The sequence below is a fragment of the Stenella coeruleoalba genome, assembly GCF_951394435.1.
Source record: "Stenella coeruleoalba genome assembly, chromosome: 3".
NCBI lineage: Eukaryota > Metazoa > Chordata > Mammalia > Artiodactyla > Delphinidae > Stenella > Stenella coeruleoalba.
The window spans coordinates 93,417,825-93,445,525 of NC_137148.1; the positions used below are offsets into that span (position 1 = coordinate 93,417,825).

Sequence of the window (27,701 nt, forward strand, 5' to 3'; positions counted from 1 at the left end):
TTAACTCATCTCTAGATGTTTGATAGAATTCGCCTGTGAATCCATCTGGTCCTGGACTTTCATTTGTTGGGCATTCTTTAATCACACTTTCAATTTCAGTGCTTGTGACTGGTCTGTTCATATTTTCTGTTGCTTCCTGGTTCAGTCTTGGAAGATTGTACCTTTCCAAGAATTTTTCCATTTCTTTCAGGTTGTCCACTTTATTGGCATATAGTTGCTTGTAGTAGTCTTATGATCCTTTGTATTTCTTTGGTGTCCATTATAATGTCTCCTTTTTCACTTCAATCATTTCATTTATTGATGTGAGCCCTCTCTCTCTTTTTCTTGATGAGTCTGAATAAAGCTTTATCAACTTTATCTTTTCCAAGAACCAGCTTTGAGTTTTATTAATCTGTGCTATTGTTTTCTTTGTTTCTATTTCACTTATTTCTGCTCTGATCTTTATGATTTCTTTCCTTCTACTAACTTTGGGTTTTGTTTGTTCTTTCTCTAGTTGCTTTAGGTGTAAGGTTAGGTTGTTAGTTTGGGATTTTTCTTGCTTCCTGAGGTAAGATTGTATTGCTATAAACTTCTCTGTTAAAGGTGTCCCATAGCTTTTGGATCATCATGTTTTAATTTGTCTCTAGGTTTTTTTTTCATTTCCTCTTTGATTTCTAAAGTGATCCACTGGTTGTTTAGTAACACTTGTTTAGCTTCCATGTGTTTGTGTTTTTTATAGTTTTTTTTCCCCCCCTCCTTGTAGTTGATTTCTAATCTCATAGCATTGTGGTTGGAAAAGATGCTTGCTATGATTTCAGCTTTCTTGAATTTATCAATGCTGGGCTTATGGCCCAGTATGTGATCTATCCTGGAGAGTGTTCCATGAGCACTTGAGAAGAAAGTGTATTCTGCTCTTTTTGGATGGAATGCTCTATAAATATCAATTAAGTTTATCTGATATAATGTGTCATTTAAGACCTGTGCTTCCTTAATGATTTTCTGTCTGGATGATCTGTCCATTGCTGAAAGTGGGGTGTTAAAGTCCCCCACTATTATTGTGTTACTGTCGATTTCTCCTTTTATGGCTGTTAGCATTTTCCTTGTGTACTGAGATGCTCCTACATCGGGTGCATATATATTTATAATTGTTATATCTTCTTCTTGGATTGATCTCTTGATCATTATGTAGTGTCCTTCCTTGTCTCTTGTGAGTCTTTTAGTTTAAAGTCTATTTTGTCTGATACGAGAATTGCTACTCCAGCTTTCTTTTGATTTCCATTTACATGGAATACCTTTTTCCATCCCCTCACTTTCAGTCTGTATGTGTCCCTAGATCTGAAGTGAGTCTCTTGTAGACAGCATATAGATGGGTCTTGTTTTTGTATCCATTCAGCCAGTCTGTGTCTTTTGCTTGGAGCATCTAATCCATATATTTAAGGTAATTACCAATATGTATGTTCCTGTTGCCATTTTCTTAATTGTTTTGGGATTATTTTCATGGGTCTTTTTTCTTCCTTTCCCCCTTTGTTCTCTTCTCTTCTGATTTGATGACTATCTTTAGTGTTGTGTTTGGATTCCTTTTTCTCTTTTGTGTGTATATCTGTTGTAGGTTTTTGGTTTGTGGGTACCATGAAGTCTTGATATAGCAGTCTATAAGATTGTTTTAAGTTGCTGGTCTCTTAGTTTCAAATGCATTTCCGGTATCCTGCATTTGAACTCTCCTCTTCTCACACTTGCTGGTTTTGATATCATATTTGTGTGTGGATTATTTCCTACCTTTACTGTACGTTTGCCTTTACTGATGAGCTTTCCCATTTGTAATTTTCTTGTTTCTAGTTATGTCCTTTTCTTTCCCACCTAGAGTTCTTTTAGCATTTGTTGTAAAGCTGGTCTGGTGGTGCTGAATTCTCTTAGCTTTTGCTTGTTTGCAAAGCTTTTCATGTCTCCATTGAATCTGAACGAGAGCCTTGCTGGATAGAATATTCTTGATTGTAGCTTTTTCCCTTTCATCACTTTGAATATATCATGACACTCCCTGCAGAGTTTCTGTGGAGAAATCAACTGATAACCTTATGGGGATTCCCTTCTTGCTTTTAATAGTTTCTCTTTGTCTTTAATTTTTGTCAATTCAATTACTATGTGTCTTGGTGTGTTTCTCCTTGGGTTTATCCTGTATGGGACCCTCTGCACTTCCTGGACTTCAGTGAGTGTTTCCTTTCCTATGTTAAGGAGGTTTTCAGCTATTATCTCTTCAAATATTTTCTCAGGGTCTTTCTCTCTCTCTTCTCCTCCTAGGACCCCTATAAGGTGAATGTTGGTGCATTTACTGCTGTCCTGAGGTCTCTGAGACTGTCCTCATTTCTTTTCATTACTTTTTCTTTATTCTGCTTTGACGCAGTGATTTCCACCATCTGTCTTCCAGCTCACTTATCTGTTCTTCTGCCTGATGTATTCAGCTACTGATTCCTTCTAATGTATTTTTTCATTTTAGTAATTGTATTATTCATCTCTGGTTATTTGTTCTTTGTTTATCTAGATCGTTGTTAAACATTTCCTGTTATGTATCTTTTAGGTTTGTGCCTCCACTCTTTTTCCATGATCTTGGATCATCTTTACTATCATTATTCTGAATTCTTTTTCAAGTAGCTTGCCTATCTCCACTTAACCTAGTTGTCTTTGGGGGTTTTATCTTGTTCCTTTGTCTGACATCTCATTTTGTCTATCTGTCTGTGTTTGCAGTCCCACAGGCTGCAGGATTATGGTTCCTGTTGCTTCCGGTGTCTTCCCACTGGTGTGTGGTGCTGGGTCTTGTCCCTCTGGTGGGCAGGGCCATATCAAGGGGTGTAGTTTTAGGCAGCTGTGCACTCAGGAAGCTTTTAAGCAGCCTGTCTGCTGTTGGGTGGTGCTGTGTTCTTGCCCTAAAGTGTCCCAGCACTGGAGCCTTCAGGCTTTTGGGTGGGGCAAGGTCTTGGCATCAAAAGTGGCAGCCTCCAAGACAGCTCTCACCTATGTGTGCTCCCCAGTACCTCTGCCACCAGTGTCCTTTTCCCTGCAGTGAGCCACAGCTGCCCCTCCACCTCCCCAGGAGACCCTCCAAGAGCAGCAGGTAGGTCTGCTCTAGGCTCAAACGAAGTCACTGCTTTTTCCCCTGGGTTTTGGTGTGCACAAGACCTTGTGTGCATCCCCCACTGCTTCCCCCAGTCCTGTGGAGTTCCTGCGATCAAGTCCCACTGACCTTCAAAGCCAAATGCTCTGGGGGGCTCCTCCTCCTGATGCCAGTCCTGCAGACTGGGGAGCCTGATGTGGGGCTCAGAACCTCTGTGATATGATTATGTGGGAGAACCTCTGTGGGAGAACCTCTGCAGTATAATTATTTTCCACTTTGTGGGTCACCCACCCAGTGGGATTGTATGGCAAATGCACCCCTCTTACCATCTTGTTGTGGCTTCCTCTTTGTCTTTGGAAGTAGAATATCTTTTTTGGTAGGTTCCAGTCCTTTTTTATTGATGGTCGTTCAGCAGTTAGTTGTGGTTTTGGTGTTTTCGTGAGAGGAGGTGAGCTCAGGTCCTTCTACTCTGCCATCTTGTCCGGGGCGCCTGTTGTCTTTCAGTGTTGGACAATAATAGTTTTTACTTTGATCTCCGAAGCTGAAATGATATGGTTTAAAGTGAAGGCATTCTTGGAGTCAGTTCCATTTCTTCACATTGAGAATAAACTCTTCCTAACTTTAGGTCAGTCAGGAAGTAATTGGAAAACCTTGGTATTTACTCAAGTATAAAAATAAACCACATAAAGCTAAAAGAGGCATACTTAACATTTAAGTTTGCAGCATGCAAGAGGAGACCAATATTGGATTGAGTAGGAAAGAATATACCATCCGTGTATTATAAAAAATTGTATGGGAAGGTGATTCAACTGATATTTTACTGAGCTTCTGTGAGACAGTCACTGTTGTAAAGACTGGGGTTGCAAAGACAAAAAAAAAAACCCCACTACCTTTAGGACCCCAAGGTAGGGGTAGAGAGATGTTGAAAATGGTATGGCATCCAGACAGGAGAAAACAGTCATCACAGGTTTCACAGAGCCCTCGCTCTGTGCCAGCCACTGCTTTAAGCATGTCACCTTAGAGCGCTGGCTGGCACACTTGTTTCATCCTTACAACTTTCTGAGTGAAGTGCTAGGATCATAGCCATTATACAAACGTGGAAGCCAAGACCCAGAGGCTAGGTAGCCCATGTACAAAGAAAAAGATTTGTATCACGCTAAATTTTTAGCCTCTCTTCATAGTCACTTGAGACACCAAAATAACAAAATTATTTTACAGCAGTCATCTTACTATATAACCACTCCTCAACATGGAATCTGATCGGTCTGCCATTGAAATAACAAAACACGTTGTCATACTTTACCCATAAAAGAATCAAGAGAGGTCTCAAGCAGCATTCTAATTGTAGTGTTTTTACTCACTCTACATCTTATCTATCAGACACTATTTTGAGACTTCATTGCAGTTAGTAGGTCCACACAATTCTAGATGATCAAAGACACTTAGTTGCCACCATGCTTTCAACCTGGATTTACCACTTTGGAATGTCTTCTTCTACTTTACACAGGTTTCTCTCATTTTCTTCAGTTCCTGAATTCATTCTCTAAATTCGTGAACATTTCTAAACGTTACAGGGAAGCACACAGAGGGTGGAAGGAGAGAGGTAAAAGAGCTGAGTTGAAGGTTGGGGTTCTTGTAACCCTCAAAGATAACCTAGGAAACGAAAATACGTGCACATTACATTATTAGTCCACATCTAATCCAAAATTGTAGCACATGTTTCGTGTATCTTAAGGATCAGAAGTTGTGCAATATCAAAAAAAAAAAAATCTCTTCCATAAAGTCCCTTGTATAATCCAGATAATTTTATCATGAAGATTATGTTTTCACAGGAATTAAGTTAATGCCACACTTAAGATACTATGTAGAAAAATACCTTACAACAGCGTATAATCCATATATATCCATGTATTGATAAATCTTTTCAATAGAAAAAAAAAACTGGTGACAAAATCCACATAATGAAACCTTTTTAAAAAAACAACTTAGCACATTTAGACAGATTTCCCCATGTTTTATTTTGAGAAGGAAAAAAGTAATTTCTTTACATTTACCTTGGGATATTGATATTCCATATCTTTATTATTGAAACATTTTAGCAGTTAGTTGGAAAAGACAAGGGCTTTGATTTAAAAAAATCTACCATTTAACATTGTTGTATACTGCTTTTGATGAGGATGTATGTGAGAATCACAGAAGTCTCCCAGTTTCTTTCAGGAGACACTCCAGGTTGATTTTACAGTTTAGCTACTTTAGCTGAGGGTCCCTCAACCTCAGCACTATTGGCCTTTTGGGCTGGGTATTTGTTGTATGGGACTTTCTTGTGCATTGCAGCATGTATAGCAGCACCCTTGGCCTCCACTCACTAGAAGCTAGATGCCAGCAGCACTTCCCCTAACTAACTTGTGACAACAAAATTGCCTCTAGACTTTGCCACGTGTCTCCTAAAGGGACAAAACGTCTACAGTGAGAACCACTGGTTTTGCTTGTTATTCCCCAAAGATTTGGAGACGGGGACAAGTCCCCTTAACAGATACTCTTTGACCATCCTGAATTTATTGTCATCTTCTTCCTGGGAATAATGTATTCATTTCACAAAAATATACTTGGACCTAATGTAGTCAGGGTTCTGAGTTAACTGCTATATTCCAGGGATCAGATAATTTTAAGCTTTTATAATGCTGTTCCTTCAGTAAATCAGATGAAAGTTCTGTTTCTACCTGCTTGGCGGGAAAGATCTATGGATCTAGATGACCTTCCTTTAGTTCTTGGGACTAGAACTCACTTCCCCAATCATCAGGTTTTCTGATGTTACTGCTTTTCTGTCGTAAGTTCTTGTATACATTTGATAAACTCTCTGTAGATGATGTTGAATTAGGAGTCAGTCATATTGTTGGTAGAAAGCTTTTTCAGTAAAAAGTACTGTTCTAGTTTCAAAATTCACATTCTCCATCATGCTTATGATGCTTTATTAATTCTATTATCTCACTACTATTGCTTAAAAGCGCAGCTACTTTGAAGTATTTCTTGCGAACAGGGTCTCTAATAGGTCTGAGAAAGACACTCGAGCAGGCTTGATGACAGGTCTATTTTTATAGGCAAAATGTCACTAAGTACCAAAGCAAATGTTAAAATGGCATTAAAATCAAACATAAATTTAAATCAAACATAAATTTCTGGTTTATGATTCCCATTCTGTTATTATACTCAATATAACATATGAAAATAATAGCCCTTTTATGGTTCTCTCTATTATTTTATACATTGATTCCATTTGGTTATTTATGGAATTTTTGAAGAAAAAAATCTAAAATAATTCCTGGATAATAACCAAGAATAAACAAGGACCTAAAAGCCATACATAGTTACTAAGATGACAGATTAAAAATGAAAATATCCCCTGAAACACTACATCGAAGTTTTTTGATGGTCAACAGGAATAGTGGTCACAGACATTGCTTTTCTTTAAATGATAGATTATTCTTCCAGGAAGAAATGGAACCTTCCAAGCCTTCCAGTGTGTGTTTTAACTAAACTGAACAATGTCCATGAAAAATTATCCACCATGTACAAAGTTTGAGGAACAATTTTATACAGAAATCATTTCTCTGTGGGACTACATTAACCACATAAAATACTATGTTTGAAAGTAGAACACAGAATTCACTGGGCACTAGCATTAATGGAGGATTGTCCTATATAATTTCAAAAGTTTACATGGCACTCTGCAATTCAAAAATGGCCAATAGGTCCATGTAACCTAAATAATCTAAGGATTCCAAAATCAAAGCATAATAGCAATAACTTATCAGTAGGCTTAGTAAGACAGAACCAGCTATTTAATCGATTCGTAGCATATGACCTTACAGACGCAATGTGTTTAACATGCTTAAAGCTTTAGGAAATAATATTATTATTACTATTCATTCAGGTTTGAACCAAAAAGAAATCTTGGAGTTTGGCTCTCTGGCTACTTTCATTTTGGAAAGAAACTTTGAGAACCCAGGCATAATATTTAAAGTCGCTAGATGTACCATGAAGGATAATTATACATATTAATGTCCACTGTGGGTGTTTCCAATCCTGTTAAGAATTCTCAATAAGATCCATAATAAGAACACTATTATGTAATTATATGTAATTATGTAATTTTGTTTCTTGCCTATCTCTTAACAAGTGAACAGAAATTCTAGAGGATTTACTGTGTAACTTTTATATCCTGCTTGGAAATTCTAGCGGATTTACTGTGTAACTTTTATATCCTGCTTGGCTACATATCCCAGTGGGTTAAAATATAAATGCATGGAACCCTTGACCTTGCCTTGTTCCATTCACCCCGCCACAGGTACCTGGTCTCAAGGAGAACTGGGCTGGCAAGAAAGGTTGGTGCCCTGAGCACATCCAGCCCCGCTGCTGCAGGGGCAGTGAGAGCACATGATGTCCTACTAAGCTGCACAGGCTTAGTGGCCTTGACTTTGTCCCCCAGGCATCCTGGAGGCATCACCCACAGCATATAGAGCAACATTTTACTGTAATTATCAGAATGAGAGGCAAGAAACTCTCCTGCCTCAGAAAAGCCTCTGAAGGGAGAAGCAAGAGGAAGAAAAAGAAAGTAGTAAAAAGCAAAGGAAATCTATAAACAAAGTAGCCTGCTAAATAACTCTAATTGTATGTATCATAATCAGCTTTAAGAGCTTTTGTGGTTTAGAAAGTATTGTTTCACATAAAAAATATATTTTACCTTACTACCTATAGCTTTAATATTTACCTAGGAGCCAGCAATATAACATGTCATGTCCTTTATACCTATGAAAGAGGGTTGAAGGCATCTAGTGACTGTTACTCCTTTTAATAGTATAAATGGCTTATAGGGCCTTTGTTTTCTCAAATATTTCTGATTATTTTATGCCTTTCAAAATTTTTCTGATAAAAGACTTGCATTTGAGTTGACCACTAATTTTTTTTTTGCGGCACGCGGGCCTCTCCCCTTGTGGAGCACAGGCTCCGAAACGCGCAGGCTCAGTGGCCATGGCTCACGGGCCCAGCCGCTCCGCGGCATGTGGGATCTTCCCGGACCGGGGCACAAACCCGTGTCCCTTGCATCGGCAAGCAGACTCTCAACCACTGCGCCACCAGGGAAGCCCCTAATTTTTTTTTTAATTTTTATTTTATATTGAAGTATAGTTGATTGCAATGTTGTGTTAGTTTCAGGTGTACAGCAAAGTGATTCAGTTATACATATACATGTATCTATTCTTTTTCAAATTCTTTTCCCATTTAGGTCATGACAGACTATTGAGCAGAGTTCCCTGTGCTATAGTAGGTCCTTGTTGGTTATCTATCAATATTTTAAATATAGCAGGGTGTACATGTCAATTAGTGAGGTAGAACAAATGTTCTTATTTTCCTTTTTCCCTGTGTGTGTCTTTGGGGGTACAGGAAATGGAGAGAGGAAGAGAAGGTTCCTGTTAAGAAAGGGCCCACTTTTCACTTTCCTTGTTCTGTGAAGTAGAGGAAATAAGTTATATTTCAGAGTAGCACTGGGCCATTAATTGGCAACATATAATATAGCTACTAATTATTGAGAGATATCTGTGAATCCCTCGTACCAACTCTCATGGTATCTAGCAAGTGATAGAGACTCAATAAATTTGTTGAATTAATAAATGGAAATGCTCTGTCCCCTTTAGATCCTAGGTCTCTTCTTTAAACCTGTACACCCTTCGTATCAGGAGGGTCCTTTGGTTGATAAATATGCATCTATGGTTATGATTAGAAGTTTTTATGATACAAATTACTATGGTGCCAAATTTAACACCATAGACACTTTTTAGTACCAGCTATGCCAAAAGCACTGAGCTAGGGAGAAACAATGACGTGACCTCTAAAACTTTGTAAATGCCCTGGAAAGTGGAGCAGGGGCTCCAGAGTTACATTGTTACATGACTATAGAGCAGGGTTCTTAACTGCAAATAAATGTTCATCTCAATTATCACAAATGTGCAGACCTACTTCTCCTCTCCCCTGTTTTTCCTGTAAGTTTGGATTAGCATTTTCATGTAACAATTCCCGTCCTTCAAACCTGTAAAACACTGAGGTGTTTCCACACTGTCTTCTGTTCCCTTTCAACCCTGGGAGGAACCGAGGGAAAAAAATCTACTATTATCAGTAGAGGATAAGTTTTTCTATGTTTGGATATATTGTTTTGTTTCTGCTGTATTGAAAAGTAGCAGTTAAATAAGATGCTTTGAGAGATTTATTCCTGTATTTGAAAGGGAGTTTTCGTTAGAAAGGGGATGTTTTGCCATAAATGGATATATTTCACAGTTCTTAAAAGCAGCTGTAGGGATTTCATTTTCAGATGAGGAGTCAATTATTTTTCAGCCTGTCATCTACATTGCATGTTTAGTGAATACGAATCCTACAATATAAGGTCCAGGGGTTATCGCCCACTGCAGTACACTCTGAAACTGAGGTTCCCTACGCCCTTCCAGTCATTCCCCCACCGTCCCAAAGAAAAAGAATCATTTAAAATACATTAAGGACAAGCATTGGATCACCTTTGAAAATTTTATAGACTTTAGATGAGAATCCAAACCAAAATTAATTGCTGTGTTGAACTGCTGTGTTCTTGTCTCATCACTTCTTACCCAGTTTTCTCGGTGCCTCGCTGGTCTGTGTTCTAGGTTCTTACTCTGTGTCTTGAGCGGATAAAACCAGGGAGGGAGGATATACCAGGGCCCTTACCAGTCCTCCAGGCAGTATATCTGCTCAGAGAGCTGAGACCTCCAGTAGCCAGCCCTTCTCCTTGGTGGCAGGGAAGGCCTGTCCCAACCCCAGGCAGTGCTGGCTAGTCACTTCCCACTCCTCTCTCTTTAAAAGCAACGTCCTCCTACAAAGCTACAGTCATCAAGACAGTATGGTACCGGCCCCAAAACAGAAATATACATCAATGGAACAGGATAGAAAACCCAGAAATAAACGCACACACCTATGGTCAATTAAGTTATGCACCAAAAATAAGCTCAAAATGGATTAAAGACCTAAATGTAAGCGCAGACACTGTAAAACTCTTAGAGGAAAACATAGGAAGAACATTCTTTGACATAAATTGCAGCAAAATCTTTTTTGATCTGCCTCCTGGAGTTATGGAAATAAATAAACAAATGGGACCTAATTAAACTCGAAATCTTTTTCACAGCAAAGGAAACCATAAACAAAACGAAAAGACAACCCATAAAATAGGAGAAAATACTTGCAGACGATGTAACTGACAAGGGATTAATCTCCAAAATTTATAAACAGCTCATGTGCCTCAATATCAAAAATAAACCAAACAGCCCAATCCAAAAGTGGACAGAAGACCTAGATAGAAATTTCTCCAAAGAAGATATACAGATGGCCAGGAGGCACATGAAAAGATGCTCAACATCACTAATTATTTACAGAAATGCAAATCAAAACTACAGTGAGGTAGCACCTCACACGGGTCAGAACGGCCGTCATCAAAAAGTCTACAAACAACAAATGCTGGAGAGGGTGTGGAGAAACGGGAACCCTCCTACACTGTTGGCGGCAATATAAATTGGTAAAACAGTGGAGAGTAGTATGGAGTTTCCTTAAAAAAACTAAGACTAGAGCTACCATATGACCCAGCAATCCCACTACTGGGCACATACCCAGAGAAAACCATAATTCAAAATGATACATGCACCCCAATGTTCATTGCAGCACTGTTTACAGTAGCCAAGACAAGGAAGCAACCTAAATGTCCATCAACAGAGGAACGGCTAAAGAAGATGTGGTACAGATAAACAATGGAATATTACTCAGCCATAAATTAAAAAATGAAATAATGCCATTTGCAGCAACATGGGTGGACCTGCAGATTATCATACTAAGTGAAGTAGTCAGAGAGAGAAAAACAAATATCATCATATGATGTCGCTTATATGCAGAATCTAAAAGACAAATGATACAAATGAACTTATTTACAAAACAGAAACACTTACAAAACAGAAACAGTAACTTAGAGAACGAATTTATGGTTACCAGGGGGAAAGGGTGGGGGTGAGGGATAGATTGGGAGTTTGGGACTGACATGTACACACTACTGCCTATAAAATAGATAACCGCCAAGCACCTACTGCATAGCACAGGGAAGTCGGCTCAATATTCTGTAATAACGTAAAAGGGAAAAAAATTTGAAAAAGAATGGATACTTGAATGGTTATAACGGAATCACTTTGCTGTACGCCCATAACTAACACATCATTATTAATCAACTAACTATACCCCGATATAAAATAAAAATGTTTTAATTAAAAATAAAAGCAAGGTCCTCCAACCTCAGCAAATTACACTACATCCAGTTCCTTACCTTTGCAAAGGAGACCAGTGTCAGATGGAAGAGGCTTCTGAATGGTGACTCTTACCTTGTGAGGAAGAGGAATGATTCCATAAGAACGAAGAGCAAGAGTTCACTGGAACACCTTTTAACTTCACTGCGGACAAGTCACTTACACACACCGCTGGTGCTCAACACCCCGTGTTTCGTCTTTCTCTTGGTTGGAGAATGTTCTCCATGCAGAGTCTAATGAATATACAGAGGAAGTCACAACTAAAAGCAGTCTTCAGAAACCAGCCATGTTCTTAAAGTGGGTTCTAGCCATACAATTTCACTCAAAAAGAAAACTCAGCGCCATGAAAAAGGGTTCACCCTCAGCCACCCAACCTGATGTTTTCTCTGCTAAAGTGAAAAAATACACATACATACTTGGGCCATAGTTTTGGTAAATTATAATACTCTTCCTTATTGTAAATCTAAGTGCTGAAAAGGAATTTAACAATAATTCTCTCTAACCTTCTCATGTTAGGGCAAACTAAAATCCTGCCGGGTTAGCTTGTCTCCTTGACCTGACTTGGTTGGTCCACAGTCAAGAACTTAGAACCCATTTCTGCAGCCCAGTTCACTGTTCTGTCTTACCCCACCACACTGCCTGTCTTTAAAAAGTTGTCTTCCTCCACCCAGCCCCCCTCTAGCCTGCAGCTCCCCTTGTGAGACACCCTTTATCGATCACTCAAAAGAATTAAATGACTCAACCTCCCAGAATAAGTAGCTAACAACAAGCACAAGTGAAAGCTCTGGGTCATCAGTTCTTGTCTTGTGAGCAAGGAAGAGGACTTACCAACTGGCAGGAATCTTTGAAGACTTGAAAGTGTCAAGAAAGCAAGTGATTGAAGTCTCACTAGGAAGTATTCACACCTTCCATCAGCTGCAGTAAGTCTTGGCAGTGTTACTTTCATGACTTTATCCTTTAGGTTTGTCCTGTCCATGTGAAAGGCAGTGTACTTAAATTACCAACAAAATCGTGACAACACAGACTCTCTGTCAGTTGATTAAAGTACGCTAACAAGCAATTTGCTAAGTCACCCTGGGAGGCTGGATGACTGGGTCTTCTTGTACATTCAGCAGGGGAAACATGCCCTTCCTGTAGTGCACAGCCAGAAATGCCGAGCAAGCTTGCAAAGGACAGGGTTAACCTTGGCCTTCTGACATTTTGCCTTTCTCCAGGAAAACGAAGAACATGGAGAGAGCAACTGCGATACAAGGTGAAGAAAGCAGCACCTCTTGATTTAAAAAAAAAAAAGAAAAGGTAGTTGAAAGGTTCCTCATGGGGTAGAGTTAGAGTAGAAGTTAGCCGTGAAAGAGATCATTAGCCCCTCATACTTCAAGGTAAGCATTCCCAGACAGATACAGGTACTTTTAGACAGGCACAGAGTCAAGAAAAAATTTTTTGAGATACAGTTACTAAACAGAGCTAGAGCTTACCATGATCATTGGGATGAAGAGCATGACAGCCAGCCAAGTTGCAAAGGATTCTGCTCTGGAATTTATCAACTGCTGTGTTTGTTTCTTTTCCTAACAGGTGAAAAACGCAGCTGCCAATGTACTCAGGGAAACATGGCTAATTTACAAAAATACAAAGCTAGTAAAAAAGATAGATCATGCAAAAGTCAGAAAACATCAACGGAAATTCTTGCAAGCTATTCATCAGTAAGTACCATTCTCCTCTTTCATTCTGCATTTGTATCTCTGGGTTTTCATTCTTGCCCCTGCTTATTCTTCTTTCACGCGGGAGGGAAAAAGAGAACATTACCATGTTTGTTCCCAGAAGACGTTATTTGGCATTTTAATAATTCCATAATTTTTCTCAGGATTTCATTTGTCAGTTCATTTGATGGTTAAAAATCATTTATTATTGGGAGAATAGCCACATAATATATTAATTAAAGGGTCTATTCAGTTTCTTTTTTTAGATAGAAGCAATAATTTTAGTTAAAATTGTATTTCTTGATTTACTTATTCATATAGTTTGCTCTAAGATGTTTAGTTTGTATCTACTACAGACTCTTTAAAGAAATTAACATACTGCCAAGCATCTTTATATGAAGGTAGTACGTACAATTGACTTAATACTCGAATTTTTAAATTAGTTTTCACTCAGAACTTGAGGGATTTTCTAGATGCTATGTGTTCATTATAGAGTTTAGAGTTCCTATAGGCCTTGCAGTCATTATTCTGACTTTATCGAGGCCACTGTTATTCAATTTGTTTAAGTCCTTCGTGCCATTTTATTGTTGCTGTTACACCTACCGTCATAGACTTATAAAATACAAATCTCTATCTAGCAAGTTTCAATGATAATTTGAAAGCACCAGGTCTTTCTCCCCCAGGCTGGCAGCATCCTTACCGTAAGTACATTATGCGGGTGTCAGTTATGATGCCATGCAGCCTTGCTCTTAATGCCATTTCTGTATGGGGCAGGGCAGACGCATCACATTTTGTGGGTCAGAAAAGTGGCTTTTCTCATGCAACCTACCAGGGTAATCACGGAAAGGTAGGTAAATACTAGGTATCCTGATTATAAAGGGAGATGTGTTTTCTTAGAGCTAATTAGTACAGCAGACAGGAAGTTCTGAGGCTGAAGTGTTAATTTTACATATTTAGGGAATTCATATGTATATTACACTCACATTCCGTTGAAAATCACCAAGCATTCATCTTTCACCTCTTCATCTGCCATCCACTCTCCTTCTTAAATAGGTATCACTGAAAATGTGGAATATGTCTATAATTATAGACATACATGTACTTGTATAGAAGTTGCTACCTTTCTTAATGAAAATAAAATCCAAGCACCCTGAGCTCTAAAATAGGAGACTCCGCATATATGGTAGAGTAAGCTGGTCCTCATTGCTACTCTTAGCAATTCACACATGTTCTTTCCCTTGCTGCCACCAACACCAAAGTGACATTATTTCTCCTTTAGCTCTGTGACTTGACTGGACACACAACTATGCATTTTCCCCATATAAGGAAAAGAATTTTAAGCGAGTACTCTTTCAAAGTCTGGGAGAGAGTAAAAGTGAAAAACACAGAGAGCAACATTGTGTTCGATCTGGCTCCCAAGCAGGAATTCGCTCCCTGGAGCTCACAGCTACCTTTATAACCAGGTGCCACCACCTAGGACCACTTGCCTCCACATCTTGACTCCTTGAAGCTTAGACCTAAGAGAGTGGGTCCCCTGAGAGATGCTGAGCCTTTACCTCTCCCTCAAGGGTCACCTGGTAAAATTTCCTGGTAGAGTGATCATTCCTACAGCCCCCAAACCGTACAACACAATAACCGCAACATTCATACAAGAGGTACACATGAGAATGTGTACCTCTTGAGAGGTACAAGAGGTACAAGGAATGAGAAATCATTCCTTGTATGTTTCGATACTAACCTATATTGTTCAGATCTATTAAAAAAGAAAACTTACCTTTGCGGGTATGAGAAAATGTGGTGTCCCAGGATGGAAAGGTTGTGAGATGACGTGGAAGTAGGCAAGTGGGTCAGTCTTTGGGTTGAGCATCCACATATCCCATTTCCTCCAGGATTGTATTTGTGTCCCTTCCTGTTAGTGTAACTTACCTGTTCAATATGTAATGAAACGTGACTTGCCTTTGATGCCATTGATAAATTTCCTTATAACCAAAAAAAAAAAAGCAAACGCTTTGACAATTTTTGTCATATAATTCTGTAGCCATGTGTAAATAGTGGGTATTTCTATATTTATATAAATTGTCATAGAACTCTTAAGTGTGGAATACATTCACACTCAAAACCCTGGGGGACAATTTATGGGTGGTCATTATAAAACTTTTTCAACTTTGCTTTAGGTTTGAACATTCTTATAATAAAATGTTAGGCAGGGGCTTCCCTGGTGGCGCAGTGGTTGAGAGTCTGCCTGCCGACACAGGGGACACGGGTCCGTGCCCCGCTCCGGGAAGATCCCACATGCCGCAGAGCGGCTGGGCCCGTGAGCCATGGCCACTGAGCCTGGGCGTCCGGAGCCTGTGCTCCACAACCGGGAGAGGCCACAACCGTGAGAGGCCCGCATACCGAAAAAAAAAAAAAAAAAAAATTAGGCAAAAAATCTTTGGTGAAACTCAGTGTAAAAACTGTCCCTAGGCCATTGGCATATTGCTACAAGCTGCACTGACATGATCTGAAGGGTTTCGTGGTGTAGGTTACATGGGTTGTTCAGCATGCTGTTTTTGGTAGAGTAACAGAGGAAACCACATGTGATTCTTCTGCTTCTTTCAGACATTTCTCATTGTTTCTTCTGTAGCCTTGTGTACTCCTAAAGTAGATGAGCTTTAAGCAACGCAAAAATGTTCTGAATTGTTTTATAAATTAGTCTTGGGGCTGTTGGGTTTCCTTGAGGTGGGAGGGTACTTATACTTTGTGAAAAGTAGATGGGCTGGGTGTGGATAGGTTATGCTAATTATGCATAATTATCTTTCACTGAACTTAATGAGTGAAGCCATACATGAAAGCACACAGGGCTCGATTCCTAAGGGCAAGGCCTTTACTGCCTTTACTGCCCCAGCCTTGTCAGGCAGCACCAGGTGAAATCGGACCTTGCCACTTGAGGGAAAATGTACCAGTTGACTTGCTAGAGCTCTCCTGGCCTCTGCTCTCCTCTGATTTGTCCAGAGAGCTTTTGCAGCAGCTCTCTCCCCCTTCTACCAGCCTCCTCTATCTCAACTCTCCTTCTCTTTTCCCAGCCTCTCTCCCGGACACATGACCTTGCTAGTCTCTGTTGGATGCCTAACTCTGCAGGCCTGTGTCCTCTCTTCAGTAACGTAGCTGTCTTTGGGGATCGTCACTTAGTGCCATGAAGCATTCTGTTTCTGTAACTTTTACCACTTTTTCTGGTATCAACTTTACAGTTTCTCATTCTTCGGTCTCAGCTAGAGACCCATCAATTAACATGAACTTGTCTCACAGCCAAGAAATCCAATAAATGTGATGTCTATAACAGAGAGTGTTAGGTTAACCCCCTGTCAGAAGACCAGGCTCTTCAATAGCCCCGGCTTCTCAAAAGACCAACTTGGAAAAGACGTACCCCCCTCCAAAAATTATAATCCTATTGTTTAGAATATTATCTTTTGATACTAGGCAAAAATGTCTCCTATTGTTTACTTGAACACCATGTTTCAAAGAGGCCAAGATGACTTTACACAACTTCTTCCTTCCGAACTCTAGTTCTGGAGGAAGCTATGTGCTTTCAGGTGGGGAAGTAGAGTAGCGATGCAGAAGGATGATAACATAATGGAATAGCATTTCTTTCTGATCGATATGCCAAAATCCTGCAGAATCTTAACAGGACCTTCCAGCTAATGAATCGAGCCCCCTGTGCATGAATGAACACCACTCTGTGTTATTTTGTTCCAGAATATTTTACAGTTTCTTTTCTTTTGTTTTGTCTTTTTATTTCAACAAAATGAAAATAGAGCTCGGAAGTAAGTTGTGTGAGCCGCTCCTCTCAACATTCGCAGAATTTTCTACTGGCTGCATGCACCCAAGCGGATCCTTTATTTGTGAATTTTAGTAGTCTGATTGCTGCTATGGAAATGTGTTCCAAAATCATGATATTTTCCTGTGATAAGTGAAGTTCACAAGGAAGAAATCAACATATGTTTCTTATTCTTCTTTTTTGGGGGTGAGGGCGGGTGGGGGGAAGAAGTGAAAAACACAACTGCATGTTACCTTTTATTCTGGCAGCTGCAGCTTACGTAGGCTTTCTGTACCAGTTCTCCTACCTTTCAGGCAGTTCAGCCAGGCTAGTAGGGCTCAGGACCGTGCTGCCCTCACGAGTTGCTGGAGGCTTCTGCTCCGGTGTCCCCGAACTTCATGTGCCAGCTCTGCTATGAATTACCTAAATTTGAAAAGAAAGCTTATGATAAATCCCTATCATAAGTGGATTTAAAAATATATCACTCCCAGCAAGGAGAGTGAGGTAAAGGGAACATCAGTCGACAATTGAAACACTGGTATAGAATTCTAGCCACAAGCTGTTGCCTGCAGAAAGCTCTGAGCTGAGATTCTCCTCCCTCTTTTTTTAAAAACAGGGGAAGAGCAGGTGTTTGTTAGGAGATAAAAACAGGATAGGACTAGCCTGAGACATTTTTCTTATAATAATCAAGAATTGGAAGAGAATTAAAGGGAATAACTCTCTCTCCATCTGTTCTAGTATTGGTTAATGTCTTGTTTGAGTATCATTTAGTCATCTAGAACACCTCTGTTGGTATAAATCCAGCACTTCAAAAACAAAGTCCTAATCTAACCCTCTTCTTTTCATACGTGAAGAAACTGAATGTCAGGTTAGGGCCAAGGCGGACAGAATACATGTCTGACACTTAGTCTTTCTAGTACATTTCTCTGTAATGACCCACACATGTTTAAAGTTGCTTTGCTTGGTTTTTTTTGTTGTGTTTGGTTTTTTTTTGTTTGACTTGTTTTTAAAAGGCACACATCAAGAATTGTAACCCTTGTAAGTACTTAGAGAAACATTTCTCAACAACATATTAGATTTAAATATATGTTTGTAAATTTCTTTTAGACTGAAACATTTTCCATCACTATAATAACATAAAAAGGAGCCAGTTAAATTAGTTCCAAGTCTTCTAATAAAGAAACACATAGTCACAATCACAAGTTCTAACCTTAAGCTGTTTTAGACTGTTAAAGATCATGTTGTAAGCAGGTGTCAGTTCAACTCTTACTGGCAGAAGGCACTGTCTCTTCACTGTGGAGCAGATTTGGTGACATATTGGATATCCACATTTCAGAACAGGATCACTGAGCATCGTGAACATGTGTTACAAAAATCTCCCTGGCAGTAAAATCTTGCCCTGTGAATTTTTTTTTATCCCTTTAACCAATTACCTTTCATTTAAATTGGGACATACTCAAGCGTACTCTCTCCAACATTAACACTATACTTTGCAAAGGACTCGTCATCAAAGTGATAAGGTTAGCGTGGGTTTTTCACAAAGCAGCTCAGAGAGACCTGCTTCTCTTTTGGAGCATGGCTTTGAATTGTTGGCTTAAAGGACAATCAACTACTTTTCTCTGGTTGGAAAATCTTAATTTCTTGCTACATAACAAGCACTGAGTAAATGTTTGTTGAAATATTACTGTGAATAAGTTAAGGAATAGTAGGTACTCATTCAGAATTTGTCTTTAAGAAAACCAGCTTTTTGACTGTCAATCAGATACACACATTGATATTTAAAAGTTTCTAAAGGTAACTTTACCAGTAGAAGAGATCCCACCTGTCAGACACTTTAATTGTCCTGTGCCTTTATCTAGAATAAAAATTAAAGGAAATTCTCCCAAGGAAATGGTCTGGCTTCCCTTCAAATTCAATGGCAGTTTAAGATAAAAGTCAAGTGAAGTACAATGACGAATAAGAGAATTATGTGTTTTGAGTTATCTTGCTGCTGGTTGAATAAAAGTTTTATTTTTGCTAATGAGAATCTCACTTATCACTGTGTTTCATCAGGTTCAAATACCTAACCCAATCCATTTCAGACTAAATAGGGCTAACACCTGTATCTAGTCACATAGGCATAGGAAGGTGCTTACTGCTTCCAACATTGATAAAATTCCAGTTGCTTTGCATTTTTCTTCCTATGTCTATTTGTCACGATACTGGGTCTTTAAGGAATGTTTTGGTTTTTCTCATATGGTTAAAGCCTTATGAGCCTTTCTCAGTTGAACTTTAACTACCTAGTAAATAGTTGTCCTAAGGACACCTCATCTCTTTCTCTCTCCCTTCCTTTTTGCGGTGTTGGGGAAGCATGCTTCTCATTGTACCAGATACATAACCAGTTTGGACTTTATGCCAAATATTCAAGGCATTATCCATGCAGTTATTTGCTCTTGTCAATTTTGTGCATGCTCTTTGGAAGGCTTACGATAGTCGTAGGGAAGAAAAGGAACCTTTCTGACTTCAGATTCTGTCTTTTAGATTAAGAAGTGTAAAAATGGAGCAGAGGAAACTGAATGATCAAGCAAATACCTTGGTGGACCTGGCAAAGGTAAGCTGGGGTCTCAGCCCTCATGATTGCATCTATTGGAACTAACCACTGCATAGAAATCAATAATGCTTCGGGAGGAGGCCACCGCAAACTTATTTAACAAATCAAACCAACAAACTATGCTGACATGATGGCCCAACTTATAAGAATTCTTCTGAAACTCTTACTTAATATTCACTTTCCCTACCTACATTGTTCAACCCCATTCTAAAAGCTTTCCTACTTGCAGTGATTTGGAAGTTCAGTAAGAAACGTAAGTGGACTATGAGATAGTACTTTGGGAATGCTTATATGTAGTTTAGTCTCATCTCTATGAGAGCAGAACCACATTCTAGGCTTTACTATGAGGTTCAGGGCTAAATAGGACTCATCAATAAAATTATTTTTTATATATTTTAAGCAACAGGCTTTCTATCCTGTTCCATTGATCTACCTGTCTGTTTTTGTACCAGTACCATACTGTCTTGATGACTGTAGTTTTGTACTATAGTCTGAAGTCAGGGAGCCTGATTCCTCCAGCACCTTTCTTCTTTCTCAAGATAGTTTTGACTATTCAAGGTCTTCATACCACTTTTTAAAAGGACATTAATAATCCCCAATTCTTCTATCAGTTATACGCTTTATCTGGTTTATTTTTGGTTGTTCCTCTCAAGTGAAGTCCACTTTCAAAATGTGAATATTTGTCAATAATGACAACATTACCTTTCAATGTTCTAAATTCTATAGGAGGCATTAGAATAGATTTATGTGTAAGTGTTGAGCCTGTTAACATGAATCCTTTGAAAGAGGCAACTCTCTGTTGGACCTGTGTTCTGCTGTTTGTTTGCTATAACTGCTATGTCCTTTATAAAGCCTCCAGTATATTCTCCAAAAATTACATCCATTTGTCCTAGTCCCATGAAATAACACACTTAATTATATTCATTTTTTAATGTATATCAATAATACATACTGTATAAATATGTTGAAGATGAATATTTGATATCTTATACATAGAAGATGATAAGTGAAGTATTTAATGACTTACCCCTGGGAGATCATATATCATTCATTTAGGCTGGGCAGCACACACATACGAGGCCTGAAGATGTGCTCAGTATTTACACACATTGTTCTCACTGGGACACATCATGGACAAAGATGGGGCAGGTTCTTCCACCACTCCTAGATCAAATGATAAAAGAAATTGGGTATTTTTATGAAAAAATAAGAGACCCCTTGAAAATAATATATATATTATATATCATTTCACTATATGTAATATAGCATATATAAATACATATTATATATACTATTATATATAGTAGATAGTCTCTTGAAGTAAAATTATATATCTATGAGGCAAGATGCTGTATCTTTTAATTATTTTTCATTTTGACTGTGTTGGGTCTTCGTTGCTGCGCGTGGGATTTTTTTCCTCTAGTTGCGGCTAGTGGGGGCTACTCTTCGTTGTGGTACGTGGGCTTCTCATTGTGGTGGCTTCTCTTGTTGCAGAGCATGGGCTCTAGGCACGCGGGCTCAGTAGTTGTGGCTCACGGGCTCTAGAGTGCAGGCTTAGTAGTTGTGCAGGCTCATGGGCCTAGCTGCTCCACGGCATGTGGGAACTTCCCAGACCAGGGCTAGAACCTGTGTCCCCTGCATTGGCAGGCAGATTCTTTAACCACTGCGCCACCAGGGAAGCCCCTCAATTATTTCTTTAGCGCCGTGCTTATTATTATGTTTGCAGGACTATCCATGCCATAAGGGTTTCTGAATGAATGGATGTTGCTCATATAGTCTCAAGACTATGTATCAACAGTAAAAATAAAGTTAATGCACTCTGTCTTCCTGGCCAAACTCAAAGGAGGTGCCTGTGTTCCGAACAGTAACTCCCTTATTTAATCAGTTCATCATCATTTATCACCATTAAGAGGTTGTTAAGCAGGATAAGAGCACATATTATAGAGGGAAATAAGACAGGAGGGCAGGCTTAGCCAAAGGGGTCTAGGCTTGGGAAAGGCTGCACTGGGCTAAGGTTAATGTCTCCAGCCTTCCCTTCTTGAGCACCCCCTTCCCTCTCTGGCTCTGAGCTGATCAGCCCTGAGGTCTTCTTTCCCTGTCTCCTGGCTATTTCCGGAACTATAACTGGGCGTCAGAGTTATGAATACCCTTTGATCAGGACAACCAATTGCAAAATTCTCTAGGGCACCAAAAGCATTTTCCTATTTCAAACCACTTAGTTCTGATTCAGCCATAGCCAACAAGGTGGATTGGTAACTTTAGTGTCTCCCCTAACTTTTATTCTCTCAGCAGTTATCTATAAAAATGCTATTTGACCCAATGGAGAGCCTGTAATTTGGAACATAGGAGAGCAAAAAGATATTAATTGCTTTAAGTTACTAAATTACTTGATCAAATCAGTTTGTCCTAAACTTCATTCATATTCCACGCTCAAAATTTCTGCTACATCCTAATACCATCTGTACTATTATGTATTGTTCTTTAAATCGGCTTGTTTTTAAAAATCAGCCTTGCCCTAATTAGTATTACATGTTGCAAAATGAATTTGACATGCTAACTTTTCTAACAACCATTAGAATATATACATAAATATGAAATCAAAACGTGTTTGTCTACCTGCACACCACCTAAAATCCTTGGACATACCACCAGCAGTACCTGCACACCATTTTCTGCAGCTGGATCAAATTAAGGCCTAAGATCTTTTCTTTCCTAAATCCTGGCATTGAACGGACACACTGAATTTGCTTTGCCAGGTCAAGTGTTCAGTTAGCTGACCCCACTGCTGCATTGCATGTCACCGAAAGGAGACCAGCCCTCAAGCTCTGAGAGTTGATAGTTTGCTTCCAGGGCAAGTGAATTAAAACTTCGCTCTTCATCTCTCTATTCTCTCAATCCTGTTTTCTAGACCCAGAACATCATGTATGACATGATTTCCGACTTAAACGAAAGGAGTGAAGACTTTGAGAAGAGGATCGTTACCCTGGAAACCAAATTGGAGACTTTGATTGGTAGCATCCATGCCCTACCTGGGCTCATAAGCCAGACCATGAGGCAGCAGCAGAGAGATTTCCTTGAGGCTCAGATGGAGAACTACGACAAGCATGTCCCCTACGATGCTGAGCGGTCCCGGTCCTCGTCCAGGAGGCGGCGGTCCTCCTCTACAGCACCACCAACTTCATCAGAGAGTAGCTAGAAGAGAATCAGTTAACCACAAAATAAGACTTTTTGCCATCATATGGTCAATATTTTAGCTTTTATTGTAAAGCCCCTATGGTTCTAATCAGCGTTATCCGGGTTCTGATGTCAGAATCCTGGGAACCTGAACACTAAGTTTTAGGCCAAAATGAGTGAAAACTCTTTTTTTTTTTCTTTCAGATGCACAGGGAATGCACCTATTATTGCTATATAGATTGTTCCTCCTGTAATTTCACTAACTTTTTATTCATGCACTTCAGACTTTACTACTACATTATATGATATATAATAAAAAAAAAAGTTAATTTCTGCACATACTTGTTTGGTCACTTGAGATGTCTAAAGGTTCACTCTTCACATTATTTTCAAGGTGAAATGACTGATTATCACCCGATGCATGTTGATCATTTTTATTTCCCACTTTGCCAATTGGAAGAAACTTTTCCATTACTCCATACCCTAGTCACTAAGACTTTTCTCTCATTATGAAATATTATAGTCAAAACCATTTGACCCAGCCGGCTTACTATTCTTTTTGAGTCCCCCATGTCTCATTTCTAATTCAGTTTGTTTCCATATTATGTGGAAAGTGATGCTGTCACATCAAAGCCTGTATACAAACTAGGGGCACAGATGCTTTCAAGAATTATTTTATTCCCAGTTTACCAGCAAATTTACTTGAAGAAAGTATCAGGGTACACCACTGTCTATGAACTAATGTTGCAGAAATTTAGATCTAAACTACTTATTTCATCTCTTCACATGTATGTATTTATCATGAGGGACCCGTGATGCACTCTAAGCGTTTGGATTACACACATGCTTATTCACATATACACGTGATGGCGCAGCTCCTAATAGCATAATCAACATAAATGAGTGTAACTCTTAACATGTCACATACCACCTGGCAAATGGTCTGTACTCTTGGTCTGTGCATGTCTGGTACAGGGAGGTGAATGGCAACTAGTAAATTTCACAAGTTTTATTAGGCTTGTTTCACGGGCAGTTAAGATGGGTTTCTGTGAAAGGGAACTGGTCAGTTACTGCTGCAAACACATCTCTTTCCAAATTTACTCTAAGAATCCAGTGGATTTAGAAAAACCACCTTTGAGGTGACAGCAGTGTGGAAGAGCTGGTCAGTGGTAAGGGTAACACATCATAAAAATAAGGCTTCATTTGGACAGCTCTTAAACCAACCCTCTTGGGTTGGCCTAAACTTAAAAATGACTCCTTCATTTTCAGAGAAATCTGCTTTTGCCCTCTTCTCCTTTATTCTGCACCATACCCTTTGGTGTGTACCTTACGACATTGCAAGTTGCTAGTATACCAAGTATTTTTCTTCTTTAACACAAAACTAGAGCTATACATTCATCACCTTGCATAATTTAATGAACAAAATCACTTTCATAACTATTCTCTATAACTGAGGCAAAAATCAAACATTTCCATTCAACATCAAGGACATAAAAGTATGATTCCTGTAGATTGCTTGAGAATCACTTACCATTTATTACCCATCCAGAGTGGCTGAAAATGAAGCTCTTTCACACGTCTTATATATATGTCAGTGTAGGACAAAGCCTGGAAATAAGTGAAAGAAAAACTATTAGAGCACTGCTTACCAGAACATACTGCTGAGTTAAACGAACTGCAAAATCCTACTCCATCAGGATTTCTACTTCATGGATGAAATAAAAAAATTTCTTTTATTTATTCTGGGTAACATACAAGAATATATCAAGTATTTGGTGTGAACACTGGATGTAAGGAAGAGATATTGTGAAAAGATGATTAATTTCTTGCAATTGTTGCAGCTAGTTCTTGTATATGCTATCTCTACTGTGACTGAAAGGCCCAATAGCAGAGAATTCAGTTTAATTATCATCTTACTGATCAATTAGCCCCACCATCCCAGAACACTAGAAGATTAGGGCAAGAATAATGTATTGTTCCTCTGGCTGAAGAAGAGAGAAGAGAATGTGAGTTTTAATTTAGATTTCATTGTCTGCTGTTTATTCTCCTATTCCCAATTAACTGCAGCTCATGTAGGATGTAGTTCTTTAGTCCAAAATTGATCTTACTTTTCTTGTTTCTTTGTATATGAAGTATACAAAGTATATGTATACAAAGTATATGTATACAAAGTATACAAAGTATATGAAGACTGGTGATGATTCAACAAAAGTGTATGATCTCTTGTTTCTGTATTTTAAACAATACCAAATAACCACAGTTTTGAAGAGGAGGTGAGGACTCATCTGTTGCATAGACCTTGTGGTCAGCAATTTGCTGAATGAACCCAACTCTACCTGATATTACCAAGCCTCTCCCCACATGGCTTTTAACATTAAGAAAGATCCTCTGAGCGCTCCTTAGATAACCAGTCTTTAGTGAGATCTATGACTTTCTCTAATTTATACTTTGTTTTCCAAAATTTCTAATGTTAATTGAGTCTGTTACACTTCAACCGACCACATCCTAGCCTGTCTTTTCTCTGCAGCCAGTACCAGAACATATGACCACCACAAATCATTGTGAATTACAATAGCACCACCTTCCTCAATAATTTTCTTCATTTCCCCTACTTATACACAGTGTCATGGGTTAGCCACTAGAAAGAAGACTCTATGCTCTCAAAAAAAATGATGAACCAAAGTCATAACAGGTAGTAGATCTAGGAAATTTCATATGCTTTCTCCCTAATTTCACCTCCATTGGCAACAGTTTTCCAAGAGACTCTCCATCAAGGTATCTGTAATGATCAAATAATTATATTCCAAAACAATATGGGAACTGGGAGAAAAATCTGTTGGTTAGGTTTCATTCAAATCTTGAGAGATGGATTAAAGTTTTACATCCCTACTGTCTTTCAACTTTGCCCAGTCTTGAGAAGTAGAATGACAAAATGGAAAGAATAGGGGGTTAAAACAAGTCAGAATTGGGTTTGGAACTGAGATCTGCTTCTTGCTATAGCTCTATGTACTTGAACAGCCTTAATCCTTCTGAGCCCCCTTTTTCTCATCTACAAAGGAATATAAAAATACACAGATATCAGTGGAGCTCTGTAACACCTTGCATCTATTTTACCAAATGATGGTAGATATTCTTAACGCTATTTCCAATATAAGGCAATTAAATATTAAACACCCCTAAAATATTACCTACCTTATTATAATTTCAATACCTCGCAGTAGAAGTTATAAATTCTCCTCCTCACCTAATTAATTCTTAGAACAAGTTACTGGACTCTGGATTCACTTATTAATTTCCTGATGCTATCACTGTTTTTTGTTTAATGTGGTCCTAGAATATCAACAGGTATACATGCTCTTTGTGATTCTGTCATACACTTACTTCTTCTTGCCATCCCAGAAAATCTCTTCACAAAAATGATCCAGAAATGCTGATGATGATTGTGCCCTATGCTTAGGACTTGGAATACTTGATTACGGGTGTGCTGGTACCATCAACCAAGACTTGGACCAAAGGGCTCACTTCCTTTTCCAAATCCATCCCTATAGGCTCAAGTCTATGAGCCTTCACATACTTCTCCCTGTCTGTGTAACCCTCCCTGACACAGCGTGTGTGTTCTCACTGAACTGTCAAGGCAGTCTATTCAGAAAAAATGATCAGACTGGTGGTTTGACAAATAGAGTCCTGGAAGATGTGAGGCTTGGAGCACCTGCATCAATGAGGATGACACACGGAATTCTTTCCTCACTGTCACTGTTGTGAGAAGCCCTGCTGGGCATGCCCTATTTCAGTTTCTTAGGCCAGGAAGCAACAACAACAAAAAAGCCCTGTCAGTGATGCTTTCTAATACTTCTTCTATTAAATATGTCACAAGTCAGTGAACCCAGAAATGGAAAATATAATGTCACAGATATTTCTTATTTTGAACTGTTAGAAATACTTTGAATTGTTTTCCCCCCAACCTATGCTTTTCTCCAGTTATGGGTTTTCCTCTGACCCAATGTTCTTGCTGTCCCTACATGGTAGTGGGGGAGGGGAAGCAGCTACAAAAGTAATTAGAAACCAGTGGGCCTGCTCATCCTGGCAGTGTTAGGACCACTGGATTGGAGCTTGCTCAACTTCAGATCTAGCTAAAAGTAGAGTGTGAGGAAGGTAGTGGTCCACAGACCGCAGCCAAGTAGGAAGCTGAACAGAGGGATACTTCCACTCCAGGCCTCCCACTTTCTTAATAACTTGCCTCCTCTACTCCTTGTTAGGAAAGCAACTCTTGCCTCTCTCCATAGCCCAGCTATTTAGTTATCAATTTCCCTGTGGTCATCTACCGTGGCCAAAAAAAAAAACAAAAAAGAAAAATCTGGAAACAAGATATATCTTGTTAATCAATCCTAACACTTAAAAAAAATATTTGGGGACAGGGAAACCTAGTGCCCTTAGCTAAGGTGAAAGAAGGAAAATACTTGAGGACTTTAACTCAAAGAAAAAATGAACATGCACTGTGGGATGTTTTGCAGATATGAGGGACAAGGGACTCAGGTCACAGAACAAACTGTGTTCCCACCCATGCTCTGAGGCAAGGCCACCTATCACCTCTGCTAAAACTGGGCAGTTACTGAGCCCTGTCATGCAGGCCAACACCTCACGTGCTTATAGAGACTGTGGCCACCAGCCCTCCTCAGATGGAGGGTGAGGGATGAGATGTGACAGTAAAATAAAGATATTGGCATCTTCACTGTAAAGAAAGAATCAAAACTGCTTTAGGAAGAAGACATTTGGTACAGCATACAACAAAAATCTAACACCTTCTGGTCATAACATTCTAAATCTACATTATTCTGTCTAAAAGCCCAGAATCTTCACCATGCCACCAACTATCCCTTCCAGGGGCCTAGAGTAGATGCAGCCTGTCTCTTCGGTTTTTACACACATAATGTGATGACGTGTCACTCTGAGTCTGACTACCTATCATCCCTCTAGCTCATTCATTCTCACTTTCATTTGTTAT

The 27,701-nt window shown here is 39.1% G+C and overlaps 1 protein-coding gene across 1 annotated transcript in view; it reads left to right on the forward strand.

Annotated features, from left to right (window-relative positions):
* KCNN2 (potassium calcium-activated channel subfamily N member 2) overlaps nucleotides 1-22,972 on the forward strand; it is a 183,189-nt gene extending 160,217 nt beyond the window's left edge. Inside the window, exons 6-8 of the mRNA XM_079916639.1 lie at nucleotides 13,015-13,142; nucleotides 19,456-19,525; nucleotides 22,434-22,972. Of these exons, the coding sequence (XP_079772765.1) occupies nucleotides 13,015-13,142; nucleotides 19,456-19,525; nucleotides 22,434-22,721 (486 nt within the window). The 3' untranslated portion in view covers nucleotides 22,722-22,972. The remainder of the gene's footprint in view (nucleotides 1-13,014; nucleotides 13,143-19,455; nucleotides 19,526-22,433) is intronic.
* Nucleotides 22,973-27,701: the final 4,729 nt, after the last annotated feature.